Raw genomic sequence first — 27,371 nt, forward strand, 5'->3', positions numbered from 1 at the left:
TGCACGAGTTCACCAGGGGCTCAGTGGAGGCAAACGTGCATTGTCCTTAGAGCACCTCTTAAAGGACCTCTATCCCCACCCTGGATGGGGAGGGGTCCATGAGCAGCTTGGCCTCTGTCTTCCCTGTGTTCCACTTCCTGCCTTTCCTGAGTCTTCCTCCAAAATGGCTTTCAGATCTGTAAGTTTATTTATCTGTTTCCTCACCCATCGCATGCTGCTCTATGTATTGGGAATATGGCTGTGAACAAAATGGTTGACCTTGTGGCCTTTATACCCTGTTATCTGTAGCTGGGAAATTTACATTTCCTGAGTTCTCTCGTCAGGTTCTGATGGCCTCAGATAGCCTGCTTTCCAGGAACAATTCCATAGATTTCTGGCTTGTGTCCCATCCTCTGGTTAATGAACTTGGGGCTCTCAGGCTATCCTTAGAGAGAACCCAGGACTTAGGCATGGTGGTCTTTCTTTCCCCTCTACCTATTTACAAATTCTGAGTACCAGCCCTGTGGTGGTCACTGTGACAGGCCCTGGGGGGTGATGGAATGGCTCAGATCCAGCCCCTGCCTCCTTGGGGAAGCCTGGTGGCCAGAGCAGAGGCATGTGGGCAAACTATAATTGTAGGCTGAACAAATAGCTGGGGACTCTCTTCCCAGAGGGCGAGGGACCTGGACCACCCTTGGTAGACTGTCTGGAGCAATCCTGTCTAACCGTGAACCTGGTCACTGCAGCCAAGCCCTATTTGTTTTCCTTACTAGTCTCAGAAACTTAACGCATAAAAACCAGAACTACCCCTAGTTCTTTTTTACTCTGACCTTTCACTGGCATTGTTACCATCCTCCTGAATCCTGGCCAAGTATGGTAACATGTGACCTTGTAGCTGTTTAATTTTCATGGCAAAGGGGAGACTTGCCCCTGCCTCTGGACCCTTCTAACCATTCCTTGTCTGCTGAACCTTCTTGTAAACCTTGTGGGATATTGCCCCGTTAGGGACCTCCCCAGCCTTCTTTTCTTTTGGCACCATGGGTAAATGGTTTGCTTAGCAATTAAAGCATTTTCTATACTGCTTAGAAAGATCCCAATTTTGGAGTTTAAAAATTGGGATGAGGTAAGCCTCATCAGAGGTGGCCCATCTCACACGTTCCTTAGGATAGCAAGTGTCACCTCGTGTCTAATCTAAATTCTCGATGAGTCTGCCCTATTTGAAGCTTGGAGGTACAGGATACCTCATGAGCTGCACACACTGCCAAATACAGAAACATTCAGTGCAGGTCAGGAAGGGGATCTGTGTTGGCCCATCAGCTCTGATTGTGTGTGGGTGAGTGAGTGACCAAAGCTGAGCTGTGTCTCACACTGCAAGCCTGAGAAACTCGGGAAGAGGCAGAGAGAGCTTGACATTTACTCGGAGCCCACATCTCCCCAGTTGCCAGTCAGTGGAGATGTTGCATGTTGATTTCACGTATTCACTTCTCTTTCTCCCCTCTGGGGATTCTGTACTTGCTTCACTTTTTTTTGTTGTTAAAAAAAAAAAAAAAGGCACGGCAAAGCAGCTCTGTCTTGTTCACATGCTCAGAGATCCTCAAGGGCTCCAGCTCTCCTGCGCATGGCAAGTGGTTGAGGATCGGGGGTGGGCAGGAGACATGGTGTCTCAGACCACCTTTGATCCCTGGTGGTTACTTGTGTACCTAAAATATTAAGAAATCGGGACAACCACAGCAGCTGATCTTCTCACTTCTCCACGCTGCTGCCAGACCCGGCTTCCTAGGGCACCAATTTTGTCATGTGCCTCCACTGCTTGGGAAGCTCCAGGATGAAGTCCAAACTTTTCCTGTGTCATGCAAGGCCGTGCACAGTAGCTCACTTTGACTTTCAGGCAGGCCTGTCTCCTCACTGCCCCCTGCATGTACCATACCCATGCCTTCCTGACATGCCCTCCCGCCTCCTCTTTCCCTGTCCATACTCGCTCCAGGGGACATAAGGGACGCTCTTTGCTGGTCCTGTCATGAAACGTGCTATATCGCTCTACTTTGGGCTTCTCTAGGTATGGTCTTGGAGTGGGGGCAGAAGGCTTCCCCCTGACCTAAGATCCTTTTATCTAATGACCTCTCATCAGAACATGCAATTTCAGGTTCCCTGTTGTGCTTTTAGATTCTGTCTCTTAGACTGGAAGATTCTCAAGGGTGGGAACTTGGTTTAGAGCTCAAGAGAGTAAAGAAATGGGCTTTGAAATCATACCGTTTCCTCATCTGTAAAATGGGGATAATAACATCCTTATTCTGTAGGGTTGTCATGAGGATTTGGTGAGTTACAGTGTGTGTGAAGCTGGGTGCTTGGGATATAATGAGGACTTACAAAGCTCTGATTATTCTTATAGTGGCTGAGCCAGGTGCCCTGAGGGGACATCACTGAACTTTGTTAATGGACAGACGACCTGGACTTCAATGCCCTTCCCACAAGGGTGACCAGGAGTGAGCAGAACTGTTAACTGGCAGCCTCCTCTTCTCTTACCCTGTCCTTCACCCTGGCCCACCAGGAAATAGTTACTGGCCTAAATCCACTTAGAAATGAAGGTGAAGATCCAGAGACAATGCAGAGGCTATTCTCACTGAACAAGGTGTGAATCAAGGGGGAAAGAGTTGAGAAGGTAGAGGGGCCAGCCTGGGAGCACCTTAGCTGACACCACCAAATCTCTGAGACTAGTGATAACAGGCTCTTGCATTTGCTCAGGGCTTACTTATGGTACTCAGACTGGTCTCACACCTGCCAGCTCAGTTTATTCTCACAACTCCTCTTGGGGGGGGGGTGCTCTATTAATCCCCATGTTAAAGAGGAGGAAATGGTAGCTCAGAAAGGCAAACTGCCTTGTTCTTGATCACACAGCTCAAAATTGAGCTCAGAGTGAAAAACAGGTCTCCTGACTCGCAGTCCAGCTGGTAAATGATCTCTCCTGCATCAAAGAAGTAATGTTATGAGAATGGAGTGGCAGCCGGGAGCCCGTGGGAGCCGGTCAGGGCTGAAGAGGACAAAAGACATTAGCCATTCCAGTCAGGTGGCAGTGGGTTCAGTCAGGAGCCAGCCAGACACATGCCCCTCATCTGTAGAAAGCATCCAGAAGACCACTGTGCCCAGCCAAGAGACCAAGGTGCCATGGCTGTGATGCTCATTAGCTTTCATTGCTGGGCAGCCATCTGAGTGGGGAAGGGGCTTAGAATAGTAACACCACTGCAGGTCCCTCTAGAGAAGTGGGGTGCTTGTACCCCTGGCTGTGAGCCAGTGAGAGTGCAGACTCAGCATGGAACCACCACAGCCAACCTGTGAGGAGTGTCTTCCTGTCCCTGTGGTTGGAATTAATGCCCTCCTCCCTCTGGGCCACAGCCAATTATGTTCCTGCCCATCGCCTTGGTGATTAATGTCCTTCTGTCTTCCTGATTAGATTGTGTGTGTCTGAAGGGCAGGGAGCAGCACACCTTATGTGTTTCCTCAAGGGCCTGGCCCCATGCTCAGCACATAGCAAGGTGGAATAAATGTCTAATGGGTTCCAGGGTGGACATTTCACACTCCCACTCCCACGGAGGGGCCGGAATTCCTCCTCTCTCCAGCCATCCTTGTCTAGCGCCTCCTAGAGGCCAAGGCCGCTGTTAGGTGCTGGGATACTGAGCTTGGTAAATACTTGGGACACACGTGTTTTTTTTTTTTTTTTTTTTTTTTTACAGTGGGATGCAAGTCTCCTCCTGGATGTTCCCCAAGTCCCTTAGAGCATTCCTCGTGCTGTTTCCCTTGACCAGCCCCTTTCGTGCCCTCCTCACGGGAGAGGACTCTGCCTGTGTCCAAGAGCACTCCTACGTCACCCTGTCATAGGCAGGATTCAGAGGGGCAAGGCAGGACCTTACTTCTGCCACCTACTCTTCTCATCCCGGCTGTGGTCCCAGCCAGCACCGCATCCCACCCGGGAACGCGGGGGCGGTGGGGGTTGGGGGGCCTCGCGCAGCTGCAGGAGCGTCGCGGAGCCGCGTGTGTGCTGGAGCGTGCGCGCGCGCGCGGAGGGGGCGGGGAGGGCGGCGCGCGCCCCGCGGAGGCCCCAAGCGCCTTTCCCATACCTCGCACCTCCCCTGCGGTCTCTTTTCCCTGCAAGCCGTAGCTAGACCCACGTGTGCAAAAGCGTGTGTGTGTAGCAGGGAGACCGTGTGCCCGGGGTCGGACAGGCCCCCGTGTGCACGGTGGTGGTGGGGGGGGAAGGCGGCCACCTCGACAGTGGCCGCGCTTCTTTCCTCCCTCCTTCTGTCCTCCCCAGCCCTTTCCTCTGGTTTCCTTGGGTCGTTGGTACCTCCAGCCATTCCCTTTCTCTCACCGCCCCCCTTTCTCCTGTTGAAGAGACCAGCGCCTTCCGATGAAGGTTCTGTTTTACCCCCAGCTCCAGAGCCCTTGACATTTAGCGAGGGCTCGCGGCGCACTTGTATAGGCACACAGCAGAACGCTAATCCTATTAAAGATAATGTGTCATTGGGGAGGGGGAGGCTGCCCGCTCCCCGTAAGGCCTACTGCTCATTGGTCGAATGCAAAGCAGGGGGCGGGGCCGAGGGCCCGGGGAGGGGGCTCCGGGCAATTTCGGAGTCAGGAGTCGGGGCTGGGATTTCGCAGGGAAAGCCCAGCGGTGGCAGCTGCGGCGGATCCCTCGGCACGGCCCGCCGCGCGCCCGGGCAGCCCAGGGCCGGCGAGCAGCTCCGCAAAGTCGCGGAGCGAGAGGAGGCGGAGCGCCCGCGAAGTGGTCGGGCACGGCGCTGGGGCTGGGCAGGGAGAGGTGTGCCCGGGGACCTGGATCCTGGCGCCCTGTGCCGCGCGTGGAGCGGCCGGTGCAGCCGGGAGGCGAGCTGACGCTTTGGAAAGAGAAATCAAATTGCAGCCTCCCCAAAGACGTTAAGTTACGCAGGCCAGCCAGTTCCCGGAGAGCGTTCGCGAGCGCGCGTAGAGCCGAGCCGCGCCGCACCGCAGAGCCCTCCCGGGCCAGGCGGCTGGGAGCGGGGCGCCGTCCTAGAGGCAGCGGCCCCTGAGCACGGGGTCTGGCCGGGAGTGCGCCCGGGTACAGAGAGGGGGCGTGCAGGGCTCCGCCAGCCCGCCCGCAGCCCGCGCCCGACTTGGGCGCCCCCTCCGTCCCACTCCGGGAGCGATGCCCCCCGCCCCTTGCGCCCCCCGGGAACGACGCGAGCATGGAGAAGTCGAGTAGCGAGGATTCTTCGATCCACCGGAGTCCATCTTTGGACAGCAAGGACTCGGACTTTGCCAAGCCGTCCACCTCGGGCCGCCCGTTTGGCCGCGGCTTCACGGCCGGCGCCTTCTACGGCACCGCGGGCTCGCGGGGCCAGAGCCGCGCCGAGGCTGGCGTTAAGACTGACAAGTACAATGCACCCAAAGGCAGCAAGTACGTGGTGTTTTACCTGGACCTGTCCTTTGTTTTTCTCCTAGAATTTAAGAAGTGCAACATGGCCAGAGGCTGCCTCTGCTGCTTGAAGTACATGATGTTCCTCTTCAATTTGATATTCTGGGTAAGTCCTTGCGTTTATCTCTCCTTTGCCACCTCTCCTCTTTGTTGCTTATCCTAGCGTGATACCCTCTTCCTCCTGGCTGCTGCATTGCCCTGCTTTCTGCACAACGGTAAGTGTGGGGGTTTTAAAAAATTGTCTCCCCCCCCCCTTTCATTCATCTTTCTCTTCCTTTCTCTCTCCGTGGTGGCTGAATGGAGGCTCTAACTTGCCTGTCTTCCAGGAGATACTTAACTCTACTCCTAGGTGGCTGACAAAGTTTGCTGCCACCTCCCTCCCCTGTAAGAAACCCATGCTGGAAGTGCCTCCAGCTGGGTAACCTGCAGAACTAGGTGTGGGGCCAGAATTTTTAACAGCTGTGACCTTGAGTGGAAGACCGGCACAAGTGTGGATGGTTTTCGAGTTTCTTCTTGTGTTTTTCCTGAATACACAAGAATACGATCTGCAGCATTTTGTGGGCATGAGGTGAGGGTGGGAGGGGTAGTGGAGGTCACTTCCTCCGACTCCTTCAGTGAGTCCCAGGAAGAGGAGAGGAGCCCCTATCCCAAGTGTAGAGACACACGTTTGGTAGCCTGCAGATATGCCCCTGAGTTAGGGCTTGTGTGGAAAAGGAGAGTGTGGGAGGGATGCTGCCATCGGGTGGCGGGCAGCTGCTTTTGAGGGATTGCAGTGGACTGGGCAGGGAGCGGGCTGGCCATGTGCTCCCACCATGGAATGCCAGCCCTCTCCAGCTCCAGGAGCCCCAGAGGCTAGAAGGGACAAAGGGAGCACCCCTATCCTTGGTGAGAGATTATTTTTTAGAGAAGGTGTCCGTGGGTGGGGCAGCTTGGAATTGTTCTCCATCCTCTGTGACTCTGGGGGGCGCGTGCACACACGTGTGCGTGTGTGCAGAAGAAATACTAGTTACGCAAATTTGAAAACTTCTTAAATTCACATCTAATTGTTCATCCCAGCTACTGCCTCCTCCTTTCTTCACTAGAGCCCCAACGTAGTCAGCACAGATGTTTGGCTCTGCCCCAGGGCCTGTCCTGCCTGCTGGAGGCTGTCAGCTGCCCATGGTCCAGAAAGAGCACTGGGGGCAGGAGAAAGTCATTCACAGTGAAGCTCCGTAGCAGCCGTTGTGCTTTGATGTTCAACACTCGTGTGAAGTGATCTGCTTTAACTGACCAACTTTTTTGGGGGTGTGTGTGGGGGGGTGACTTTTCCCATAGAAGGGGAGAGCTCGGGACTGGGCGGGAAGAAGACTGGGTCTAGTCTTGGTTCTGTGTTAGCTTCTTGTGTGACCTTGGGCAAATTGCTTTATTGCTTAAGGACTGGATTTCCTTTCCTGTCTGGGGGGGGGGGGGCTCTTGTGATGGTCTCCCTCATGTCTGATCCCATTAGTTATGGGACAGCCTGCATCTTTGCCTTCCCTCTGTGGGGGGAGCCCCCTTCCTGGCCTGGGGCATAGGCTGCTGCTTTTCTTCTGAAGAGCCTGGTTTGAGATCATTTGAGTTGGATTTCCCCGGATGTCTGCATGGTCCTGGGCCCTCCAGCCACTGCCGTTAGGACGTTACCTGTCTTGTGGTGAGGGTTTTGTGGAAATTGGGGCAGAGCCACTGGAATGTCAAGAATGATTTTGTGGCCACCTTTGGGCAAGTGCTCCTGGTCCTCTGACTCATTTGCCAGTGTCCATGTCAGCCAAGTACTGGTGTGTATTTCTCTAGTGCCTATGATTTACATGAATGCTGCCTCGCTTTCATGGTGGAGTTTCCCTCTCTGCCCTTGTTCATAGTCTCAACCTACCTTTCTTCTTTGCCCCACTCTGTATATCTTAACACTTACTAGAAAGACCTTGGTGGGATGCTCAGTGCCTCAGCCAACAATTCCTCCTACTCAGCCCCCCTCCTCCCCACCCCCACCCCGCCACCTGCTGGTCGAAGTAGATATAACTGCTTGTGGCTCCTTCCTTCTCCAGAATGGTCCCGGCTTGGTTTAGGGACCTCCTCTCTCACAGGTTGGCACAGTGGGCTGTGTGCTGCACGTAGTAGGCATTCATTATGTTTGTGAGTGAATGAATGGTGGGCCAGGGTGGTGAAACCACATCTTGTTGTGTGGTGGGGAGTCCCACTTGATAGGGAAGAGAAGTTAGTTCTCCAACTTGCCTGTGATGAAGGCTCTCCTAAGCAACTTAACTGTGGGGTGACAAGGGCTCTTTTCATCTTCCCTGAAAAGCTTGGCAGAGGTTAATGAGCTGATTGATGGAATGGCTTTATTTTCTTTGGTTATAGTGAGAGAACGTGCCGTCTCTTCCTAATTAGGAGGTACCCACCACCCCTCTTTCACCAGGCAAGGAGACTCTCTCTCTCAGAATCTCTGACTTTCCTGATTACTTAATATTTTCAGAATTCCCATGACATGCCAGGAGCTGGGAGAAATTGAATCTCAAAGACCCAGTTCTTTTATGCTGGTAGCATGTGAGTTACAAAATAAGATGTAGACCTTAGGAAAGATGGAAAGCAGAAGAGAAACGGATGCTTGCATGTGCGAGAGTATTTGCCACTGGGTTCTTTGGGAGGTGGAGAAGGTGTAGCAGGCAGTTAGCCAGGATTTGGGTATGGGGTGACTGTACTTGAACAAAGACGTCCTGCAGGCAGGTGCTTGGGCCTGATAGAGAAGAAGTGGAGGAAAGAGCCAAATCAGAAGAGAAAGAATGAAGGTGTCTAGACCCAAGGCAGGTGGGGTAGTTGATGAGGCAGGACCCCTGGGAGACTTCTGCTCACTTCCAATGCATACAGGAAGAGAAAGGCTGGAGGTCAGTGAGATGGTAAGGGTGAGGAGGGATGCAAGGCTGGTCAGAGCCCAAGGCCTGTGGGACCCAGAGCAATTGTTAGGAATTGTGTAGCCATCGCTTTTCCTAGTCTCGTGGCTCAGATCCCAAAAGAAGGCTTTTCTGAGGCATTAGAGTTGAACCGAAGTCTGCAATCAATAGATAGAGATCTTCCTATAGATCCTGGAGCCTACCTGGTAGTTCTCCAAACCCACCACTGCCGCCACACCCCCCTGCCTTCTCAGAGCCCGCTGGGAGGATTCCCAGCATGGAGGAGAGGTGCAGCTGTCACACTGCACCCCCCAGCCCCAGGCGTGAGAATCCTGGTTCCTTGCCACTGGGTGGAGCTTCTAGAGTATTGCTATCAGTGAGAGCCTGGGTGACATCACCGGGGACAGAATAGAGGCAGATCTATGTGGCCTGTGCTCCTCCTCTTCACCAAGAAAAGGGCAGGTGACTTGTAGGCCGCTGGGGGAGGGGGTGGTGTCCAGGTCTGCTCCTGGTACCAGCGACCTCACCCAGATGGTGCTAGCCATGCTGGCACCCAGGGCAGCATTTCTGAGGGCCTGCTAGAAATGGTGGGGCTAGGGGAGGAGGAGTCAGGGGTCATGCCTGACTGAGCCCCTCCTCCTCTTCCTTGGCGCCCCTCACCCTGATCCTTGGGGCCAAAGAGAATGCTGGCTTCTTGGTGGATAGGGAATAGGAGGCCTGAGTTGGGACAGAAGTTTCTCCATCCCAAGGGGCCTGTACACTGGTAATCAAACCCACCCCAGGGTCTTTCTCCCAGCCAGTGGAAACCATGGGGCAGCTCCCTCTGTCAGCCCCATCTCTGAGCCCTCTGGGAGCCATCTGGTGGAATACCCTGGGGAGAGATGAAGTGAATCGGAGCCCCTCCAGGAGGGCAAAGGAGGCTCGATGCATTAAACTCTGAGTAGGGGAGAGAGAGTGTAGGCGTGGGCTTTGGGTGCTGGGGCCCGTGTCCCCTTCTTGGGACAGCAGATCATGATCCCTGCCAGACCCTCCCAAACCAAATCCAGCTCCTATCTGATAAGGAGGGATGGGGTGGGCCTGCGGTTGCTGGCCTAATTGCCACTCAGGATAATGGTCACTTTCCATGCTTGCCGGCCGAGCTGCCCTGTCACTTTAAATCATGGCTGGCAGAGCAGTGACATTCTGGCTCCACTGGAAAGTCTATTCCTTGTGGATCGCTCCCTTAATAAAGGCCAATTAGCCAAAGAGGCAGTGCTCAGTGTGCCTGCTGGAGCAGGGGAAAGGTTGGGGCCGGCCTGCCACGGGTAGGGTGCCGGCTGGAGGCCCTGATTAACCTCCCCTACGTGGGGTCAGGTCTTGGCGGCTTGGCCCCTCACAGACCATTCACTTGCCTCTGGGTGCAGGCAACTGGGTTAAGGCTCTCCTGTCACATCATGTGTTTTTTTACTGGCTTGGCTGTGTTATGAGTTCCTCTGCGGGCTCCCTGACTCCCCGTTGGTCCATGGTGGCCCAGGACACGGGTCTGTGCACAATCGATGCTGGATGGGCTGTGTGTCTCAGGGGTCTGTGTGGTGCTTTCTGTCTGGAAAGTGAAGTGTGGGAAGTGGGCTGAGGGGTTGAGGGGACCCCAACAGGGTCCAAACAGGTTTGCACCTGGCCTCTCCAAGCGAGAGACTAGCTAAGCTGGGCAGCAAGAGGCATTTAGAGGCTTCCTGAAGTGCTCAGGTGTGAGGTATCAGGCTGTCTCCCCAGAGGGCTCCAAGTAGGCCTTTGGAGTGGGTCAGGCATGGCTCTGTTTGGGGGAGAGGGGCCTGGTGAGACCCCAGAGCCATGGCCATGAAGGAATGAATGCCGGCTCCGTGTTCACTTCCTTTCCAAAGCATTAAAAAATTAAACTTCCTTGTCTTAATATCTATTTTTAAATCGTGTCAGAGCCAGCACTGGTGTCAATCAAGAGGGGGCGGGGTGGAAGAGGAGAGAAAGGAGAGAGTCCCAGCTGAAACAGGGTGCATGCTGTCGCTGCCTTGAGGAAAGGGCCATGGTTCTGCCCTCCATTTGGCTGGCCTGCCAGTGGAGAGCACAGAAAACCGCACTGACCTCTTCTGAGGATGGGGGGCCTCGCCCTCCCCCTGCTGTGCCTCCATGTGCCTGACTGCCCTTGGCTGAACTTGGCAGCAGGCTCTGGGGCTTGCTGGGCTGTTGGGGTCCCAATCGAGCCCATTCAGTCATGCCACAACTATTTACTGAATGCTCGCTGCGTGCACAGGAGCCTCTAGTTGGTGAGAACAGGCTGACTGGGCTTGCATAGAGCAGATCAGCTTTCTCGGGCCAGGAAGTCGTGGAATCGGGAGGTCATCAGCCTGTCCTCCACCAAGCATTTGAACACAGGGCTACCGAGGCAGGGGTCAGAGCTGGGCCCTCTCCCCCTCCCCAGCGTTCTAGGGAGGGACAGCAGCAGGTCTGGACCCAGCCTCCAGGTGGCCTGGCTTGATTTGTCCTTTTGTCTCCCCGCCCCTGCATGGTGGCTGTCTGACTCTCCCTCTCTAAAATGTTTGTGTCCATCAGAAATAAAGGGGAGGAAAAAAGTCTGAGTTTCCTTTAGGAGTTTTCTAGTTTAGAAAAAAGAACTAGCGAAATACGTATCTTTTTCTGTTTCTTCTGAGAGGGCTGACAGGATGCACTGTGGCTAGTGTGTACTGCATGCATTTATTGAGCACCTGCTGTAAGCCAGGCCCTGGAGCTACTACTACTCAGAGGCTGGCGGAGGAGTCAGGCACATGTCAGGCGCATAAACAATTATAGTAAACAGTTGCAGTTCTGAGCAGTAGGTGTTCAGTAGAGTTACTTAATAGAATAATTGATACTGCTTAGTAGAGAAAAGATACAAAGATAACCGAGTAGAGCCAGTGACACCTGGCTTTTGAAGGATGGAGAAGAGTTTTCTGGATGGATGAAGGTGGGGTTCCAGGCCCGGATAGAGGTGGAGAGAGGTAGACTCGAGTTGATCCAGAGCCATGCCCGGGGAGAGCTTGCAGCCCAGGGGAAGAGACACAGAGCCTCCTGCACACATGAGATGGGCTGAACCCGGAGAAACAAAGGCTGGTGTCTGCCTGGGTGGTGCCGGTTGAGAACAGCTTCCAGGGCGGTGAGTGAGGCGTGGGTTCTGAGGAGGAGGTGGCCCTGCCCTGCTGTGGCGTGTGCACCAGTGTCTGTGGACGCTCTTCACTTTGTCCCTAGGGCCTGGAGGAAAGGGCTGTTTTGTTTTTCCGACAGTGAGCACCATGACGGGTCTTGCTGTGTCACTCAGGCCGCAAGCTGTTGCTGTAGGTAATCCAGCTTACAGAGATGCCCCTGTCCTCTCCCCCCTTCCGGCCTCTCCCTTCCAGCTGCGATGTGCCCGCTTATTTGGTTCCAGTTAGGAAGCTTTGAAGCTGAGCTAAACCCGTCGGGCAGAGTTAAGTCTTCTGAGCCAGCTTTGTCCCTGCTCACATTTGAAAGCTAATCTGCCAGCAGAAGTGGGGGGTTGGGGCAGGGACGTTGCAAATGGCACGTGGGCCTGAGGGTGAGCAGATCTGTGGCTGGGGTGGGGGTGGGGTGGGGTGCAGGGCAGGGCAGAGATCAGGTTCACCCCCTACCCTTCTCTAGCTAGTCATGGGGCTTCGGGTGATATCTGAAATATCTTTTCAGGTAGTAAGTCTGTGCTTCCATGGGGAGGGGTTCTGCCTTCTCTTCCCTTGGGCCCCAGCAAGCTTTGAAGGCTCTGAGGAGTCCCGGAGAAGCGCTTGGAAGGGAAGGCTGCGGGGTTTCAGAGCTTCTTCCTTGTGTTGGATGGCTTAGTGCACTGGTGCGTGTGGGGGGTCCTGTTTAGTGGCTGTTGGAGGGTGACTGGCCGAGGAGAACAGAGACATGGCTTCTGTCTGCTTTGGCAGTTCTTCACTAGGATACGGATTCAAATCAACCAGATACCTTTTTACATGAACAGAGGCCGTGTCCCCTGCCCGCCCCCCCACCCTCCGCCTCCCTGCCTCCCATTCACTGACCTACTGAGTCAGAGTCTCCAGGTCCTGTGTTTTGGAGGTGCCTGGATTTCCTTATGCTTGACAGTATCAGCTATCTTCCAGGGCTGTGATGAGGCCCAGCTGAGGCCATCTATGTGTCCTGGAGGGATCCTGCTTAGCAGGATGCCGCCATGCTGGACACAATGCCTAGCAGCTGCCGTTATGGTTACATTACTATCACTGCGCTTCATGCGGTGAGAGCATGTGAACAGGTAGCCCCTCTAACAGAGTCACACGACCTGGGGCTAGAGTGACAGAGGCGGGCAGGGCTTTGGAGCCCCGCAAGGGGCCCCAGGTGTCTCTTCAGGTTGGGGATCATTCAGAGTGTCTTCTGATCATAGGGATATGTGGGGTAGAAATGGAGAAGCCAGGAGGTTCAGGCAGGTCTGTTGGGATGGAGGGTGGGAGTGGAAGGCAATGGGGGAAGGGTGCGGTGTGGTCTCAGACCCCAGGGCTGGCAGCCGCACTTGCCACACTCACTGTACACTTACCTCTGGCCATCCCAGGTGGGGCGGCCCACACCCTTCTGCTTCCCTTTGTCGCTGGCATGGTGAGTCAGGCCGGGAGCCGGCCAGCTGGGCCGGTGGTTGTATTGCAGGGTCTTTAAGGGCCTTCTGCCCTGGCTGCTCAGAGGACATGTCACTCAGTGTTGGACTCTGCTGGCTGGGCAGTTGGCCTGTGACCTGAGCAGATGAGCGGCTCTAGGTCCAGGTCACTTTACTAACCAGAAAAACAGTCACTGAAAACGGTTTTCTTCAAATTGTGGAATAAATCATATGTAAATGCATACAGTTTAAAACAATTACATGAGGAACACATACCCATGTGTTCCTTAGCTTAAGAAATAAAACACTATGGGGCGCCGGGGTGGCTTGGTCGGTTAAGCGTCCGACTTCGGCTCAGGTCATTTATGGTCTGTGAGTTCGAGCCCCGCGTCGGGCTCTGTGCTGACAGCTCAGAGCTTGGAGCCTGTTTCAGATTCTGTGTCTCCCTCTCTCTCTGCTTCTCCCCTGTTCATGCTCTGTCTCTCTCTGTCTCAAAAATAAATAAATGTTAAAAAAAATTAAAAAAGAAAAGAAATAAAACACTGGCTCTACCCACAAAGCCTCTGTGTGCCCCTTCCCGAGTGTGCCCCCAACCTGTCCCCTGGAGAGAACCAGGATCCTTTTGTGTTAGGTCTATTTCTTTGTGGTTTTCCCACATACGTAAACATCCTTGAACACCACATCATTTGGTTTGGCTTGTTTTTAAACTTTTGATAGATGGAATCATCTGAATTTTTAAGACTTCAGTGTTGTGTTTATTGATTCATTTGTGTTGATGTGTGTGGCCATCATCCACTTATTTTTATTGTTCTAAAGTATTCCATTATCATTCTTCTGATAATAAGCATTTGGATTATTTCCTTTTTTAAAAACACGCTTCTGTGAACATTCTCGTACAAGGCTCCTGGTGTGCATAGGCCAGGGTTTCTCAGCTCAAACCATAGGTGACTCACCTACATCCAGACAGTCATTGACAATGCATGTGAATGTTCTGGAAGCATCAAATTGCTATAAAGTTCTGAAGTATTAAGCATTTCCATGGACCAGAGTTTCAGGAGAACTGCTTTAGGGTACATAGCAAGGAGTGGAATTGCCAAGTTTTAGGATTTGCACATTTCAGCTTTTCCAGATAATGCCACATTGTTCTCCAAAGTGGATGTATCGTTGACACTTCCACCAGTGGAATGTCAGTTGACAATGGGAAGTTTTGGCATTCTCCAATACTGTGGGTGTAAAATGCTATCTTATGTCGTAAATTTTCATCTCTCTGATTACTAGTGAACATCCTTTCATAGCTTTATTAGCCATTCTTTTCTGTGAATGCCTGTTTTATGTTTTTGTCCATTTTTCTATTGAGTTGCTTGCTTGTTCCTATTTTTTAGGAGTTTTACTATGTTTTGGATGCTAATGTGTTGTCTATTAAGTGTGCCACAAACACAGTCTATATCTTCCAGTTTATAGCTTAGCTTTTCACTTTCTTCATAGGGCCTTTTGAGAAGAAGAAATCCTTTATTATAATGTAGTCAAATGTACTAGTCTCTTTTCTTTGTTAGATTGTACTTTTTACATATTGTTCAAGAAATACATAGTATCTTATGGATCTCTTTGCATCGCTTGTAATAGGACCGTGCTTGTCATAACATAATAGGAACGAGTGAATGATTAAAGGTGACAACCTGTATTTATTTCTGTAAGTTTTCCTTTTAACATTTAAGTCTTTATTATGTCTGGCATGCGTATTTCCATGTGGTGTGAGGTAGGGCTCAGTTTCTTTCTTCCCCATATACAAATTGGTGGTCCTGCCTCCAGTGATTGGTTAGTCTTACTTTCCCCTCAGATGAGTCATGCCAACTGTGCCGTTTCCATGGCACTATTTATCCCTGTGCCACATTGTGTTAATTACTATAGCTTTTTAATAAGTCTTGATCTCTGGTAAGGCAAATCCTCTTATCTGATGTTTTTTCAAGAATGTTTTGGCTGTTCTTGGCCCTTTGTCCTTTTGCATAAATTTTGGACAGTTTGTTTAGTTTCACCAAAAATCAATCGATCAGTCACCTCTTCTCCCCACCCTCCCTCATGCAAGCCCTGTTGGTAGTTGGATTGGCTTTGCATAGAGTCTGTTGATCAATTTGGGGAGAATTACTATTTTTTAATTTCCAGTTATGAATATAAATTGTATTCTAGGCATGTATTTCTATTCATGGACATGGTATACTTCATATATTAGGCCTTCTTTAATGTCTTTCTGTAAAGTCTCATAGTGTTCTCCATGAAGCTCTTACACAGCTTTTGTTATGTCGAGACTTTTGATCTTCTGTCCTTTGACACCACCCTTCCTCCCCTCAGAGTACAGCAGAACTCCTATGTACCCAAGGATGGAGAAGGGGGCACCTTCCAGCCACTCCTCCTCATGGTGTGGTGGGGCTGAGCAGTTGGCCAGGTGCTGTGCTGGACACTTCCCTAACTTTGTTACCTTATCTGCCCTCCACAGCACCTGATGAGGAGAGGTAGGTTTATACTCATTTTGCCTCCGAGCAGTTGGAAGCTCTGGCAGGTTAGGGATTTTTGCCCCAGATCACTAAGCTGGAAAGTGACGGAACTGGGATTTGAACCTGGGTTCAGAGCCCATATTCTTTTTATGACTAACTCTGGGAGGTCATCCCAATCCAGCTCTTTCCTCTGTTAACTTCAGATTGTGTTTTTCTTGGATCTGTGCTTCCAATTTGGTGCGGTGCAACCCTGCGATAACAGGACCAGTGTTATGCATATTTGGATGTGACCCCTTGGTGATTTGTGCCTTCCCTCCCCCAGTCCCAGCCCCAACAGAAATGGGTCAGGAGATGACCACCTAGTGATTGTCAGGGCCTTTCTCAGATTAGTGGGTAGTCAGTTGTGTACAGTCTAGGTTTCATGATCTGTTTTTGTGCTTTTTATGCGAGTGCCCCAGAATGAAGACTGTTTTCTTCACAGCTTCCCAAAAGCATGACCCTCCATTGTGCTATTAAATATTTCAGATTCTACTCATCTCATCATGGCAGGGTTTACTGTTTTTCCTTTTTTTTGAGAAGCAGAGAGAGGGGGAGAGAGAGTGCAAGCAGGGGAGGGGCAGAGAGAGAGGGGGACAGAGGATCCAAAGTGGGCTCTGTGCTGACAGCAGCAAGCCCCGTTTGGGGCTCGAACTCATGAACCATGAGATCATGACCTGAGCCAAAGTCCGACGCTCAACCAACTGAGCCACCCAGGCCCTCTGGCAGGGCTTACTGTTCTAACCATATGGCCCTGCTTTTATATTTTGTATCTTGTTCCCCCACTCTGCTAGCATCTTCTAGGAACTTGAAATCCTTGCAGCTACCTCGAGTGGGCAGTTGTACTCCTGTGTAGATGAGGACACTGAGGCTAAAGGCATTGTCATCCAAGGCCATGAGCAGGAGGAGGTGAGTGTGAGGGGCCTTCATCTTATCTGTGCCTTGCTTGCTCATGATTGGTGCTCAGTTAATGTGTGTTGGTCTGTGGGCTGGCTGAATGGCCCAGAAGTGCTAGGTAAAGGGGGCTTGGGTGGGCTCATCATGGGATGCCTTTGGCAGGTGATACCCTTTAAATATGATTGGGGTTTATCTAAAGGAAAGGCCCCATGCTGTGGGGGGAGCCATACTGGCCCCCCACCTGGAGTATCCTGTGTAGCCAAACAGGACCCATACAGCCACACATACTCACTACCTTGGAAGGCGGCTCTGTGACCACCAGCCTTATTGCAGCAAGCCCTTGGTGGGTGCTCAGGTGATAAACCCTGAGCAGTGGTTTATCAGTGCTTTTTTTATAGCACACACAGCACTCTCCCCCAGGACTCTGGAAAATGCTGTTGCCTCCATTGCATTCATTTCCAGAGGTGCTGTGGACTCATGGGCTTTGGTGCCCTGTGATCTGGTTCTAGGTAGGCCCTGGTGTTGTTTCTTGGTCACTGCGTGATGAGTGATGAGCACTCAAGAAATTCCATCTGTCTCTCTATGCCTCAGTTTCCCTTCCTATTGTGGAGTTAGAAATTTAGTGGGATGGCCTGAGAAATGATTTCTGATGTGAGGGAGAAGTGGGAAGAGCCTGTGAAGGGAAAAGTATGATTAGATTTGTCCTTTGGCAGAAAAGGAGATGAGGAAGTGGGTTTTAAAAAAATTTTTTTTAACATTTATTCTTTTTTTTTATTAATATAATTTATTGTCAAATTGGCTTACATACAAAACCCAGTGCTCATCCCAAGGGCTGTCCTCAATGCCCATCACCCATTTCCCCCTCTCCCCTGCACCCCATCAACCCTCAGTTTATCTCTGTATTTAAGAGTCTCTTATGGTTTGCCTCCCTCCCTCTCTGTAACTTTTTTTTCCTCCTTCCCCTCCCCCCTGGTCTTCTGTTGAGTTTCTCAGGATCCACATATGAGTGAAAACATACGGTATGTGTCTTTCTCTGCCTGACTTATTTCATTTAGCATAACCCTCTCCAGTTCCATCCACATTGCTACAAATGGCCAGATTTCATTCTTTCTCACTGCCAAGTAGTATTCCATTGTATATATAAACCACATCTTCTTTATCCATTCGTCAGTTGATGGACATTTAGGCCCTTTCCATAATTTGGCTATTGTTGAGAGTGCTGCTATAAACATTGGGGTACAAGTGCCCCTATGCATCAGCACTCCTGTATCCCTTGGGTAAATTCCTAGCAGTGCTATTGCTGGGTCATAGGTTAGATCTATTTTTAATTTTTTGAGGAGCCTCTGCACTGTTTTCTGGAGAGGCTGCACCAGTTTGCATTCCCACCAGCAGTGCAAGAGGGTTCCTCTTTCTCCACAGGGAGCGGAGGTTTAATTGTATTTCTGTGTCAGAGCCTGTGGCTGTATGTGAGGGGAGCTGCCAGCCACCTCAGAACAGAACCCCAAGATGCAACCCTTCTTGGACATGGTGGGTTCGGTCCCGTGCACCCAACCAGGGGTTCTGTGTGGCCCTGCCCACTGCTCGTCCTCCCCCAGGATTAGGGCTGGGGGTGCCCTTTCAGAGTCTTGGGACTGGGACCCCATACGCCAGAGGAGAGACACTTGCCAGTCAAAGCCAGAAGGAGTGGGGTTGGGGGCAGTCGGAAGGTGTGTGTCTCTGTGTGACGAGTCCCTGAGTAGCACGGATTGTGGGGCCTAAAGGTTTTTGTTAGGTACCTAACTTGTAAGTTCTCAGAGCTCCCCTTTGCCCCAAACACACACAAACAGACACATGTTGACACACATATATACATACGTGTACGTGTGCACACATGTATACAGACATATGTAAGACACATGTATATATAAATGTGTATGAATATACATCATAAATGTTTAGAAATGTTTTTTTTTTAATTTTTTTTTCAACGTTTTTTATTTATTTTTGGGACAGAGAGAGACAGAGCATGAACGGGGGAGGGGCAGAGAGAGAGGGAGACAGAATCGGAAACAGGCTCCAGGCTCTGAGCCATCAGCCCAGAGCCCGACGCGGGGCTCGAACTCACGGACCGCGAGATCGTGACCTGGCTGAAGTCGGACACTCAACCGACGGCGCCACCCAGGCGCCCCTAGAAATGTTTTTATAGTGTGAATACGTGTCTCTATATTTATATATACAGTTGACCCTTGAACATGGGTTTGAGCTGTGTGGGTCCACAGCAGATATTTTTCCAGTACAATACTGTAAATGTATTTTCCTCATGATGATCTTAATATTTTCTTTTCTCTAGCTTACTTTAATGTAAGAACACAGTATATGATACATACATTTAACATACAAAATATGTGTTGATCAACTGCGTATGTTATCCGTAAGGCTTCTAGTCAACATTAGGCTATTAGTAGTTAAGTTTTGTGGGAGTCAAAAGTTAGGTGCAGATTTTTTTTTACACATGTGTAAAATACATTTTTATTAATAATAGCATTTTGTTCCATATGGGTAATATTCCTATGAAAGAAAGTAATAACCACAATGTACTGTAATTAATACACCCTGGAAAGACACGTCTCTTAGGAAGATCTTTGAGTTCTGGCAACATATTTGAATAAGTGTAGATTGATGTACATGCACATTTTTAACCGTGGGGAGATTGGTGTTGTTCAAGGGTCCATTGTAAATGAATATGTCAGTTTAGTTAGATTCCCCACAAGTGTGTGTGACCTTGGGTATAAACTGGTATCCTCATTTTAAGCAACCCATTTCCTGGATGGACTGTGGGGCTCATAGATTGCAAGCATCACACACCAACCATGGCAAACTCCAGAACACAGAGACCTGACTATTTATCTCTGTGACCTCGGCCCAGCAGTTGTTTAGCATTTGGCCATGCACCGGCCCAGCTTTCTTTTTCCTTCTGCTCTTTGCACTCCTGTGTTTCTATCTACGGATCTTTCAGTATCTATGGAGAGACAAGGTTAGCTCACAGGCTAAAAGGAAAGCCAAGCAACAGGCCACACACAAGGACAGAAACCAGAGCTGCTCTGGGGTGTCGTTACCATGAGGTAACGATGACCCTGGTCATGTCGACTCTGTCAGTTTTTGGCCGTTGGGGCCCACTGCTCAGGAATTGACTTCTAGGACAGAGGGTCTGACTGGTCATGAGCCCATCCTTGGCCAGGGTTGAGCAGAGCACCTTGATTGATGGGACACGGCTGTATGCAGTGGGGAGAAGAGAATTCCCCAAAGGAGAACAGGGGAGCTGACACTAAAAGAAGGGGCAGAGGCAGAAATGGTAGATGTGTGCTAAAGTGTTTGGCCCCCCAAATGCCAGGTGCCACTGCTAGGATTTGCTCATCCCCTGGAAGCGTCCTCCCCACCTCCTGGGGAGAGAGGTCAGGAGTAGATGGGGAGGCTGAGACTTCCCCACCCCCATCCAGCAGCTCTTGCTGTGTTTGTGTGGCCATCCTGGCTGCCTGTGTGGGGGAGATTCGGCAGCCGTGGTGCTCCTCTGATCTCTCTGTGCCGGCTGTGTCATCTTGGTATGTCTGAGTTGCTCAGGGGTAGGTAGGTAGCTTGGTTTTCCAGCTTCCCCAGAGCTAAGATGCCTTTGAGGCATCTCCCAGCAAACCATGCATATGGATTCCACTGTGTCAGCCCCTTTCCATGTCCACCCCTGGTGAGTGCCCTTGGGTCTGCTGGAAGGGCCTGCTGATGCTCTAGGGAGGGTGTGCCCACGGTGCTGTGGCTACTTTTCAGCCCTGCCCTGGAGTTTCCTGACATTCCCCAGTCCTAAGTCTCTGAATTCCCAAAAATGTGTTCTCTGTGACCAGCCAGTGAGTCTTGAGGTCTGCTTATGGTCTGCTAACCTCATGCTGCACATTGTAGGGGAACAAGAACTCCCTCTGTTCGTGCTCTAGAGAGGCTTGTAGTCTAGCTGGGAAGAGCCAACTACTGTCACAAGGGTGTATGATAAGGCAGTGTAGCATGCCACAGGGAGCCCACACGTGCAGTCAGCCAGACCAAGTTTCGTGCATTTTATGGACATCATCAGTGTGCGACCCGTGGGCTCCCCATCCAGTATTACAAGGCAGTGGGGACTTATTGAATAACTAATGTCAATCAGAGTTCCTGTGCATGGCCTCTCACGTGTAGTGGGCACTTATAAATGGTATATATTCTTACATAATCACATAAACGTGCTTCCTGTTTGCCTTGGCTTCCGGAAAGTGTGAGCTGTGGTAGCCCCAAGTGGTTCCAGTTGTAAGGCCAGGTGGACAGGGAGGGCTCTGCGCAAGAGACAGGACTTGAGCTGATCCTTGACAAAAGAATGGTATTCAGCCACACGGTGAGGAGGCTGGATGGCCTTTCAGGCATGCCTGAATGTGGTCAGCACGATGAGGGCCTGGAGCAGGACCTAGCCCTCAGGCTCCCTGTGGCCATGTGTACAGACCTGATGAATGAGGCTAGCGTGGAGGAGAAGGTGTTCCTCCAACAGGTGCGCATCAGGGCACCTCCCTGGGATGGAAGGGACAGTACGTATTGAGTACCTGCCGTGCCCTGCACGATGCTAAGTGCTGTCCTGACCATGGAGGGTGGTGTCAGGATGTTCGTGTCCAGCACCTGCTGTCTGTCTTCTGAGCAGAGCAGGCACCTCAGGGAGTATCTGAGGGCAGAGAGGAGAAGACCTGAGGGCCCAGGCGATGGAAGATGTGTGCCTGGGGAGACGGCAGGGAAGGGGCAAGAGGACAGCTAGGCAAAGGGCTTCTGGACGAGCAGAGGGGGTAGTGGGGATGATGGAGGAGGTGAGGGCAGGAAAAATGAGGTGATATTTGAAGCCAGAGAAAGGGGCTAATGGAAGAGAGTTTTGAGCCAGATTGTGGTGGGCAAGGAATTGCTTTGGTAGAAAAGTTTGCTGATCATTGGGGACCCCTTTAAAAACAGTACTTTGGGGGCGCCTGGGTGGCGCAGTCGGTTAAGCGTCCGACTTCAGCCAGGTCACCATCTCGCGGTCCGTGAGTTCGAGCCCCGCATCAGGCTCTGGGCTGATGGCTCGGAGCCTGGAGCCTGTTTCCGATTCTGTGTCTCCCTCTCTCTCTGCCCCTCCCCCGTTCATGCTCTGTCTCTCTCTGTCCCAAAAATAAATAAATGTTGAAAAAAAAATTTTTAAAAACAGTACTTTGGGTGGTACCTGGCAGAGTGTAGAGACCATTGGGTGGAAGGTCTGTGTAACACCCTGAGGTGTGGAGGACGTGGTGAACCCGGCTGTACTGGCAGGGGGGTCTAAGGAGACTGTGGTGACTGGCGGAAGGACCCAGAACCTTCTGTGCTCCATTCATTGAGGGGCAGCCCCCAGTGTGTTCTCTCCAGGAGGTCAGGTGTGTTTTGAGGCCTGACTGTGCCCCCCACCCACTCTAGGGAGGCTTCCCCTGCCTGTGGGCAAGAGCTCATGAGACCCAAATCAGAGTGACAGCGTGTCAGCCTGGGTTCTGGGCCAGAGCTCTGTAATGTCTGAGCCATTTAGGACACCCACCATGACCGGTCCCTGAGGCTTGGGGGCCTGGTGGGGAGGAGGTTGGGGGACCCTCAGGAGGGTGGTGGGTGGGAGGAAGTTGATGCTGTTGGAAGAGCTGAGCGCACAAGGTGCTTGATTTGTTACCATTTATGGCAGCCAAAGAGAAGGGCGCAAGGCCCCCCTTCCCCCTCTCTGCCTCAAGCCCCCCTTCATCTGCCCCTTTCTCAGCCTGCCTGGTGGGAGGAGGGGAGTCTGTGTGAAAAGTGCATGTTTCATAAAAGCCGCTCTGTAGAGGGTGGCGGGTCTGAATCAGGAGCTGTAGGAGGAAGATTGACAAGATTCTCGGCATTGCTGATTTCTCTCTTCCTTTTTGGCTGGGGGCTCCTCAGAACTTGTTGGGGGCAGGGTAGGTTGGATGGCCCCTCCAGCAGCCTGCAAATTTCTGGTGTGCCCAGCCATGAATCCTGCATTTCCTCCCCATTTGTAGAAATGCCGGAATCCCGTTTCGCGCAAGACATACACCAGCTAATTCTCAGTTTGCTTTTGGGATGAAGGTGGCAGAGCGGGAAAGAGCAGGGGATGGGGTGCCAACACCTCAGTTCTAGTTCCGGCTGTGTTACTCACTGGCTGTGTGACCCTGGACAAATTACTCCCCCTCTCTGGGCCTAAGTTCCCACATCTGGACAATGACAGACTTGAACCAGCTCATCTCTGGGGTCCCTTTGGGCTCTGACATCCTGCGTTTTTACACATTTCTTTTGCTCCCTTTGTGTTTTTAAAGAGCTGATGATTCTTGAGATACCTTATTTTCCTTTCCTCACAGTAGCCTTGGTAGAGTGAGGGAACAAGGAGGATTCCTTGTATCTCACAAGTGGGGAAACAGTCCAGAGTGAGGAGGACCCACCTAGCAGGGCCAGGTGTGTCCTTGGTGTGCTTGAACTCGCTGCCTGAAGCTCACAAAACTGCCCCAGATTCTGCTCTGCCTGGAGGCTCACATGCTGGGTGCAGGCACAGGGGCTCCTGGGTTCCAGATGGAACGTTCCCCAATGGGCTTTGACTCCCTGGACCTTGGTTTCCTTGCTCAGTGGCAGGCAGAGAATCTCCCTTGCTTCCCATTTCCCGCCTCAGGGTTGTGGCTGGGTCTGAGCAGGAGATGGGGCCAGCCACAGCAGTCAGCTGGTTTTGCCTGGCCCCCACCCCCACCCGAGAGGGCTGTCACCCACCAAGCAGGTAATGAGGGGTGGGCCGCTTTATTAAGCACACTCACTGCAGGAGAGGAGCTCAGCACCTTGTTTGACACACAGAACTGTCTCGGCTCCCTTCCTATTGTTAGAAGCCTTAATTACAATTGTTCCAATTCCGCCCTCCAGCATTCATCATTAGGAAGAGCTTTCTTTTCCCTTCCTGCGTTCCCCTAAGTCCCCTGAACAGTGTCTTCGCTGTTCCCTTGCACCAAGATGCCTCCCGCCTCTATCTCTCCCCTCTTTACCGCCCACCTCTATCTGGGGCAGTCCCAACACCAGCTGCCTCCCTGTCCTGTGGCCCTACCTTGTGCCCCCAGCTGCCACCCTTTGAGAAAACAAACAGCAGTCCCCCCAACCCCACTAAACTCAAGGCTCCAAGCTGGGGATGCTGTCCCTTCAATGGGCTGCCTAATCATGAATTCAGGAACCTGTCTGCCCCTCCCCTTGCTATGTGAGGGTCAGCAGGGTGGGTGTCCTCAACTGGATAGCACACACATTGGGTGCTCTTTGCCGTCTCTGGCTGTATCTCCCCTTCTGGCCCAGAGCCCCTGGGCCTGCCCTTTACTCTGACTTTGTTAGAAGGCCCCTGGGGCAGCATGGAAAAAGCTTGTACCAGGAGTGTGGGTGCCCCTCACAGCTCTGCCACGGCTCCCCCTGTGACGATCTCTGACTTCAGTTTCTCATCTGTAAAATGGGGATAAACCTGAATACTTGGCTGGCCAACCGGTCAAGGAACCTGTCAAAGAACTGTCAGGCGGGTACATCGAGACAGTCCTCTGAAGTCTGTGTAGGGTGGCGCTCTGTAAATTGGGATTACTGTGTCGTTTTTTTTTGTTAATGCCCGTCGCCCTCTGTGTCTGTTTCTGCCACCACCTTCCTGCCTTCCCGTTTCCGAGTGGGCCGTAAAGTTGCACAGTGGTTTGTTCCCGGACATATTTCTCCATCCAGGTGGCCACTGTACGTGTGTGACTAAAGTGTGTGATTCCGGCTCCTGCAGGCTGCCTGCCAAGGCATCCCACCATGCTTGACACCCTGGCAAGCCCACTCATGACTGTCCAGGGAGTGTGGTGGCAGGAGGGGGCCCCTTCCAGCATTCCCAAAGTTCTGTAGCGGGTCAGTGTGGAGAAAATGGCTTGTCTGGGTAGGAACTACAAATGCCCCTCCAGATTCATCTAGGACTGCTCTGTGTGGCTTGTTCAGGCTCATTCCTTTGGTTAGGGGTTTACTAAGATGACCTGTGTCTCCAGATCACAGAGAGCTGGTTTCATTTTCTCAGTGGCTGATCCGTCAGACCCACTGCGTACCCGGTCCGTTGCCTTGCCCTTTCTCAGGGCCGTGGTGACCTCAGCTCTGCCAAGGAAGAATCTTGTGCTGGCCGGGGATCTTCTGGGGAGGCCCTTCCCCCACTGGGTGTGGGGTTGGTCTCTGAGCCTGTAAGTCTGGCACTTTGATTGACAGGAGTTTGAGCGAATTTGCTTGGGTTTATCTGCCCTGTGGGGATACTCAAGCCAGGCCAATCATCCTCTGAGGGACAAAGCCTACTGGTTTCTGCTTTAAGCATGGAGATGTGGAAGTAGGTTTTGGGGGCAGGGCACGAGCAGAGTGCTCACATTCACCCACACGGCTGTGGATGTACACCGAAGATGTGAGCAGTTCCTTTGCTTCTGCCAGAGATGTCTACCCCCACCCCACGCACTCAGCCTGGTTAAGGGGAGTCGGCCTGGAGGCAAGGGTCTGGGCAGCTTCAGTCCTCCCTGTGATCAGTATTGTATACTGTCTCCCAAAGGACATTTTCTCCTCGGGGAGGTTTACCAGAGTGTCAACAGCCTTATTTTGCTTTTAGGGAGACTGAGTTGTAGAGAGAGAAGGGGTTATATTGAGGGCCCAAGTCACATGTGGAATAAACAAAGCCTTCTTGGTTGTCATGGAATGCACTGGAACCCAGAGTGCCCGAGTGGGCATGGTAACCCATTTGAATTACATGTAGTCAGGATGTGGCCTGGCTTCCAGGCTACGTGGACCCTCCTCAGCTTCCCGAGTAGACTTGTGGGCTGGTTTCTCCACAGAACTGCAGGTGTCCTGGGGAAGTGTGCACCTCCTTTGCCAAGGCCCTGACCTCCAGCCTTTGGACACAGACACCCATGGCCCCTTGCTTCTGTCTGGGCCTACCATAGGCTCCCAGGACCCTTGTGAAATTCCAGGCCAGGCCATTACCTGAAGGGCCCACCATCCTGGGGAAGGCAAAGCTGCCAGAGTGGACTTCTGAATGTGGCTGGAGAAAGGGTTGGAGAAAATGGGGAAGGGGGCAGAGGGCTGAGAGACACCTCTCAGAGGGCAGCCTCTTGCTTTGCTATTTATATTTAATTTACTAGAGTATTTTTCCTTGTCTTTTTCTGTTTGGTGTTCCCAAACTTCTCTTCACACCTCTCTCCCTTCCAGGTTCCCTTCACCTCGCTGTATTTAGGAGATAACTAAGTAGACGAACCTTCCACACTGCCCCTGACTTGATGCCTCCTGACATTGAATGCTGGGACTGAGGAGGGAGGGCACACCTGGGAGCCCTTCTGGAGAGGCAGTCATAGGTCCCCTGATGGAGATGTCCACGGACTCAGTCGGAGGTTGGACTTAGCTTCTGCGTTCTAGGTGATGGGAGGAGGAAGGTGGGGGAGGAGTAAAAACAACACCACCACACCCAACACCTGATGTCCCTGATGACCGTCTGTCTGCATCACTGAGGCACCAGTGAGGGGCCCCGGTGTGGCGGACGGCCTGGTCTTTGAGAGGAGAGTGAGGGGTGAGCCTCGTTCCAGACACTGCTCTTGTGCAGACATGTTTCTCTCCCTTTCACTTATGTCAGGAAATCGGACGAGGTCTTTTCCTTTGGGAGGGGAGAAGAAAATCAGACCCCACAGAGACTAATTGCCCCTGGCTTCAGCCGCCCCTGTCTGCATCCCTGTAGCCACCCTTCACTCCCGCCTCCCAGCATACGATTCCCTGCCCCTTCCCTTCTGCCAGGCTTCTCAGGCTGCCTGGTTTGGGAAGTGAAAGGTAATATGTGTAAAGATCACTGGCTCTGGAGGCAGTGCGTTTGTCTCTTGGCATTACTGTTTACTGTTTATATGGACCTGACAAGATGCTTAACTCTTGACCTCCTCATCTGTAAAATGGGACAATAATAGGTCTACTCTCTAGGTTGGTTCATGGAGTAATGGAAACACTGTATGAAGTGATGGGTGTCTTCGGGTCAGGTGAGGCTCATATGGACAGGTGATGCTAGCTGGGGTAGTGTAGCCATATTCCTTGGCAGAGCGAAATAGGGAACATGTGTTCAGAATTAGGGTGTAGGTGTTTTGTTTCTGTTCTCAGCCCCCACTTCCTCAGCTGGGCCCTTATTTTCTCTAGGCTTTGTTTTGGCTTTCTCCTCAGTGGAATGAGGCAAGTCATTCGGTCCCTCTCGCCCCTTCCCCCTCCCCCAGCCTCCTGCAGGGCAGGGAGAGATGGACAGATGAGGAATGGGTTCCCAGCTGCTGAGTGCTTGGAGCTCTCTCAGCCAGAGACGGGGGAGAAAATCGAAGGTGGGCTGTTCTATGCTTTTAGGACGGTCTCTAGGGACACAATGTTTAAACTAGAGTTGAAACCTCTTACTGAGCTCACAAAAGAAGGTCCTGGAGGAGGCCCCTGGGGTCTGCATTAGCCAGACCAGCCAGGGACCTGGGTGGGCAGAGATGTCCCACCTGGCCTTGCTGGTGGGGCCGAGGCATGCCTATGGGGAGACTGGGTGCCCCACTTAGGAAAGACAAAAGCAGAACCTAAGGAGGGAGAAGGAGAGGAAAAGGAATAAGGGGAACGAAAGGCAAAGGCACAGGGACAGCTGGAGGGGCGGGGCAGACGCGGGCAGAGAGCCTCAGGTAGCCAGCTCCAGGGGCTGAGCCTGCCTGTCCCTTCCTCTCCGCAGTGATTAAGACATCGCCAGCTGCCTGTGTTCTTAGCTCCGCTGGCTCTCCGCTGCCAATAACAAATGCATCTGGCTGGAATCTGGGTCATTAAAAAAACAACCTGATATTTCTCTTCTTCCTTCACCCCCTGGCAATCCATGTCCTGAAATATAGCTGGGACCCCCAAAGGAGGGATCCAGAGGCACAGGGAGCCAGGGTGGGCGTGTTGGCTGTCAGGACCACTCAGCCAGACAGACAGCCACCCTTCCTGGCTGTCTAGGTTCT

General features: G+C 52.0%; 1 protein-coding gene across 2 annotated transcripts in view; it reads left to right on the forward strand.

Moving 5' to 3' along the window:
* Positions 1–27,371, forward strand: part of TSPAN9 (tetraspanin 9) — a 204,580-nt gene that overhangs the window by 112,398 nt on the left and 64,811 nt on the right. Inside the window, exon 3 of one of the 2 annotated variants that reach the window (XM_043563266.1) lies at positions 5,455–5,534. In XM_043563266.1, the coding sequence (XP_043419201.1) occupies positions 5,472–5,534 (63 nt within the window). In that variant the 5' untranslated portion in view covers positions 5,455–5,471. Of the gene's footprint in view, positions 1–4,596; positions 5,535–27,371 lie in introns of those variants that run through there. The other variant, XM_043563265.1, reaches the window with a different exon arrangement.

This window comes from Prionailurus bengalensis, chromosome B4 (assembly GCF_016509475.1).
Source record: "Prionailurus bengalensis isolate Pbe53 chromosome B4, Fcat_Pben_1.1_paternal_pri, whole genome shotgun sequence".
NCBI lineage: Eukaryota > Metazoa > Chordata > Mammalia > Carnivora > Felidae > Prionailurus > Prionailurus bengalensis.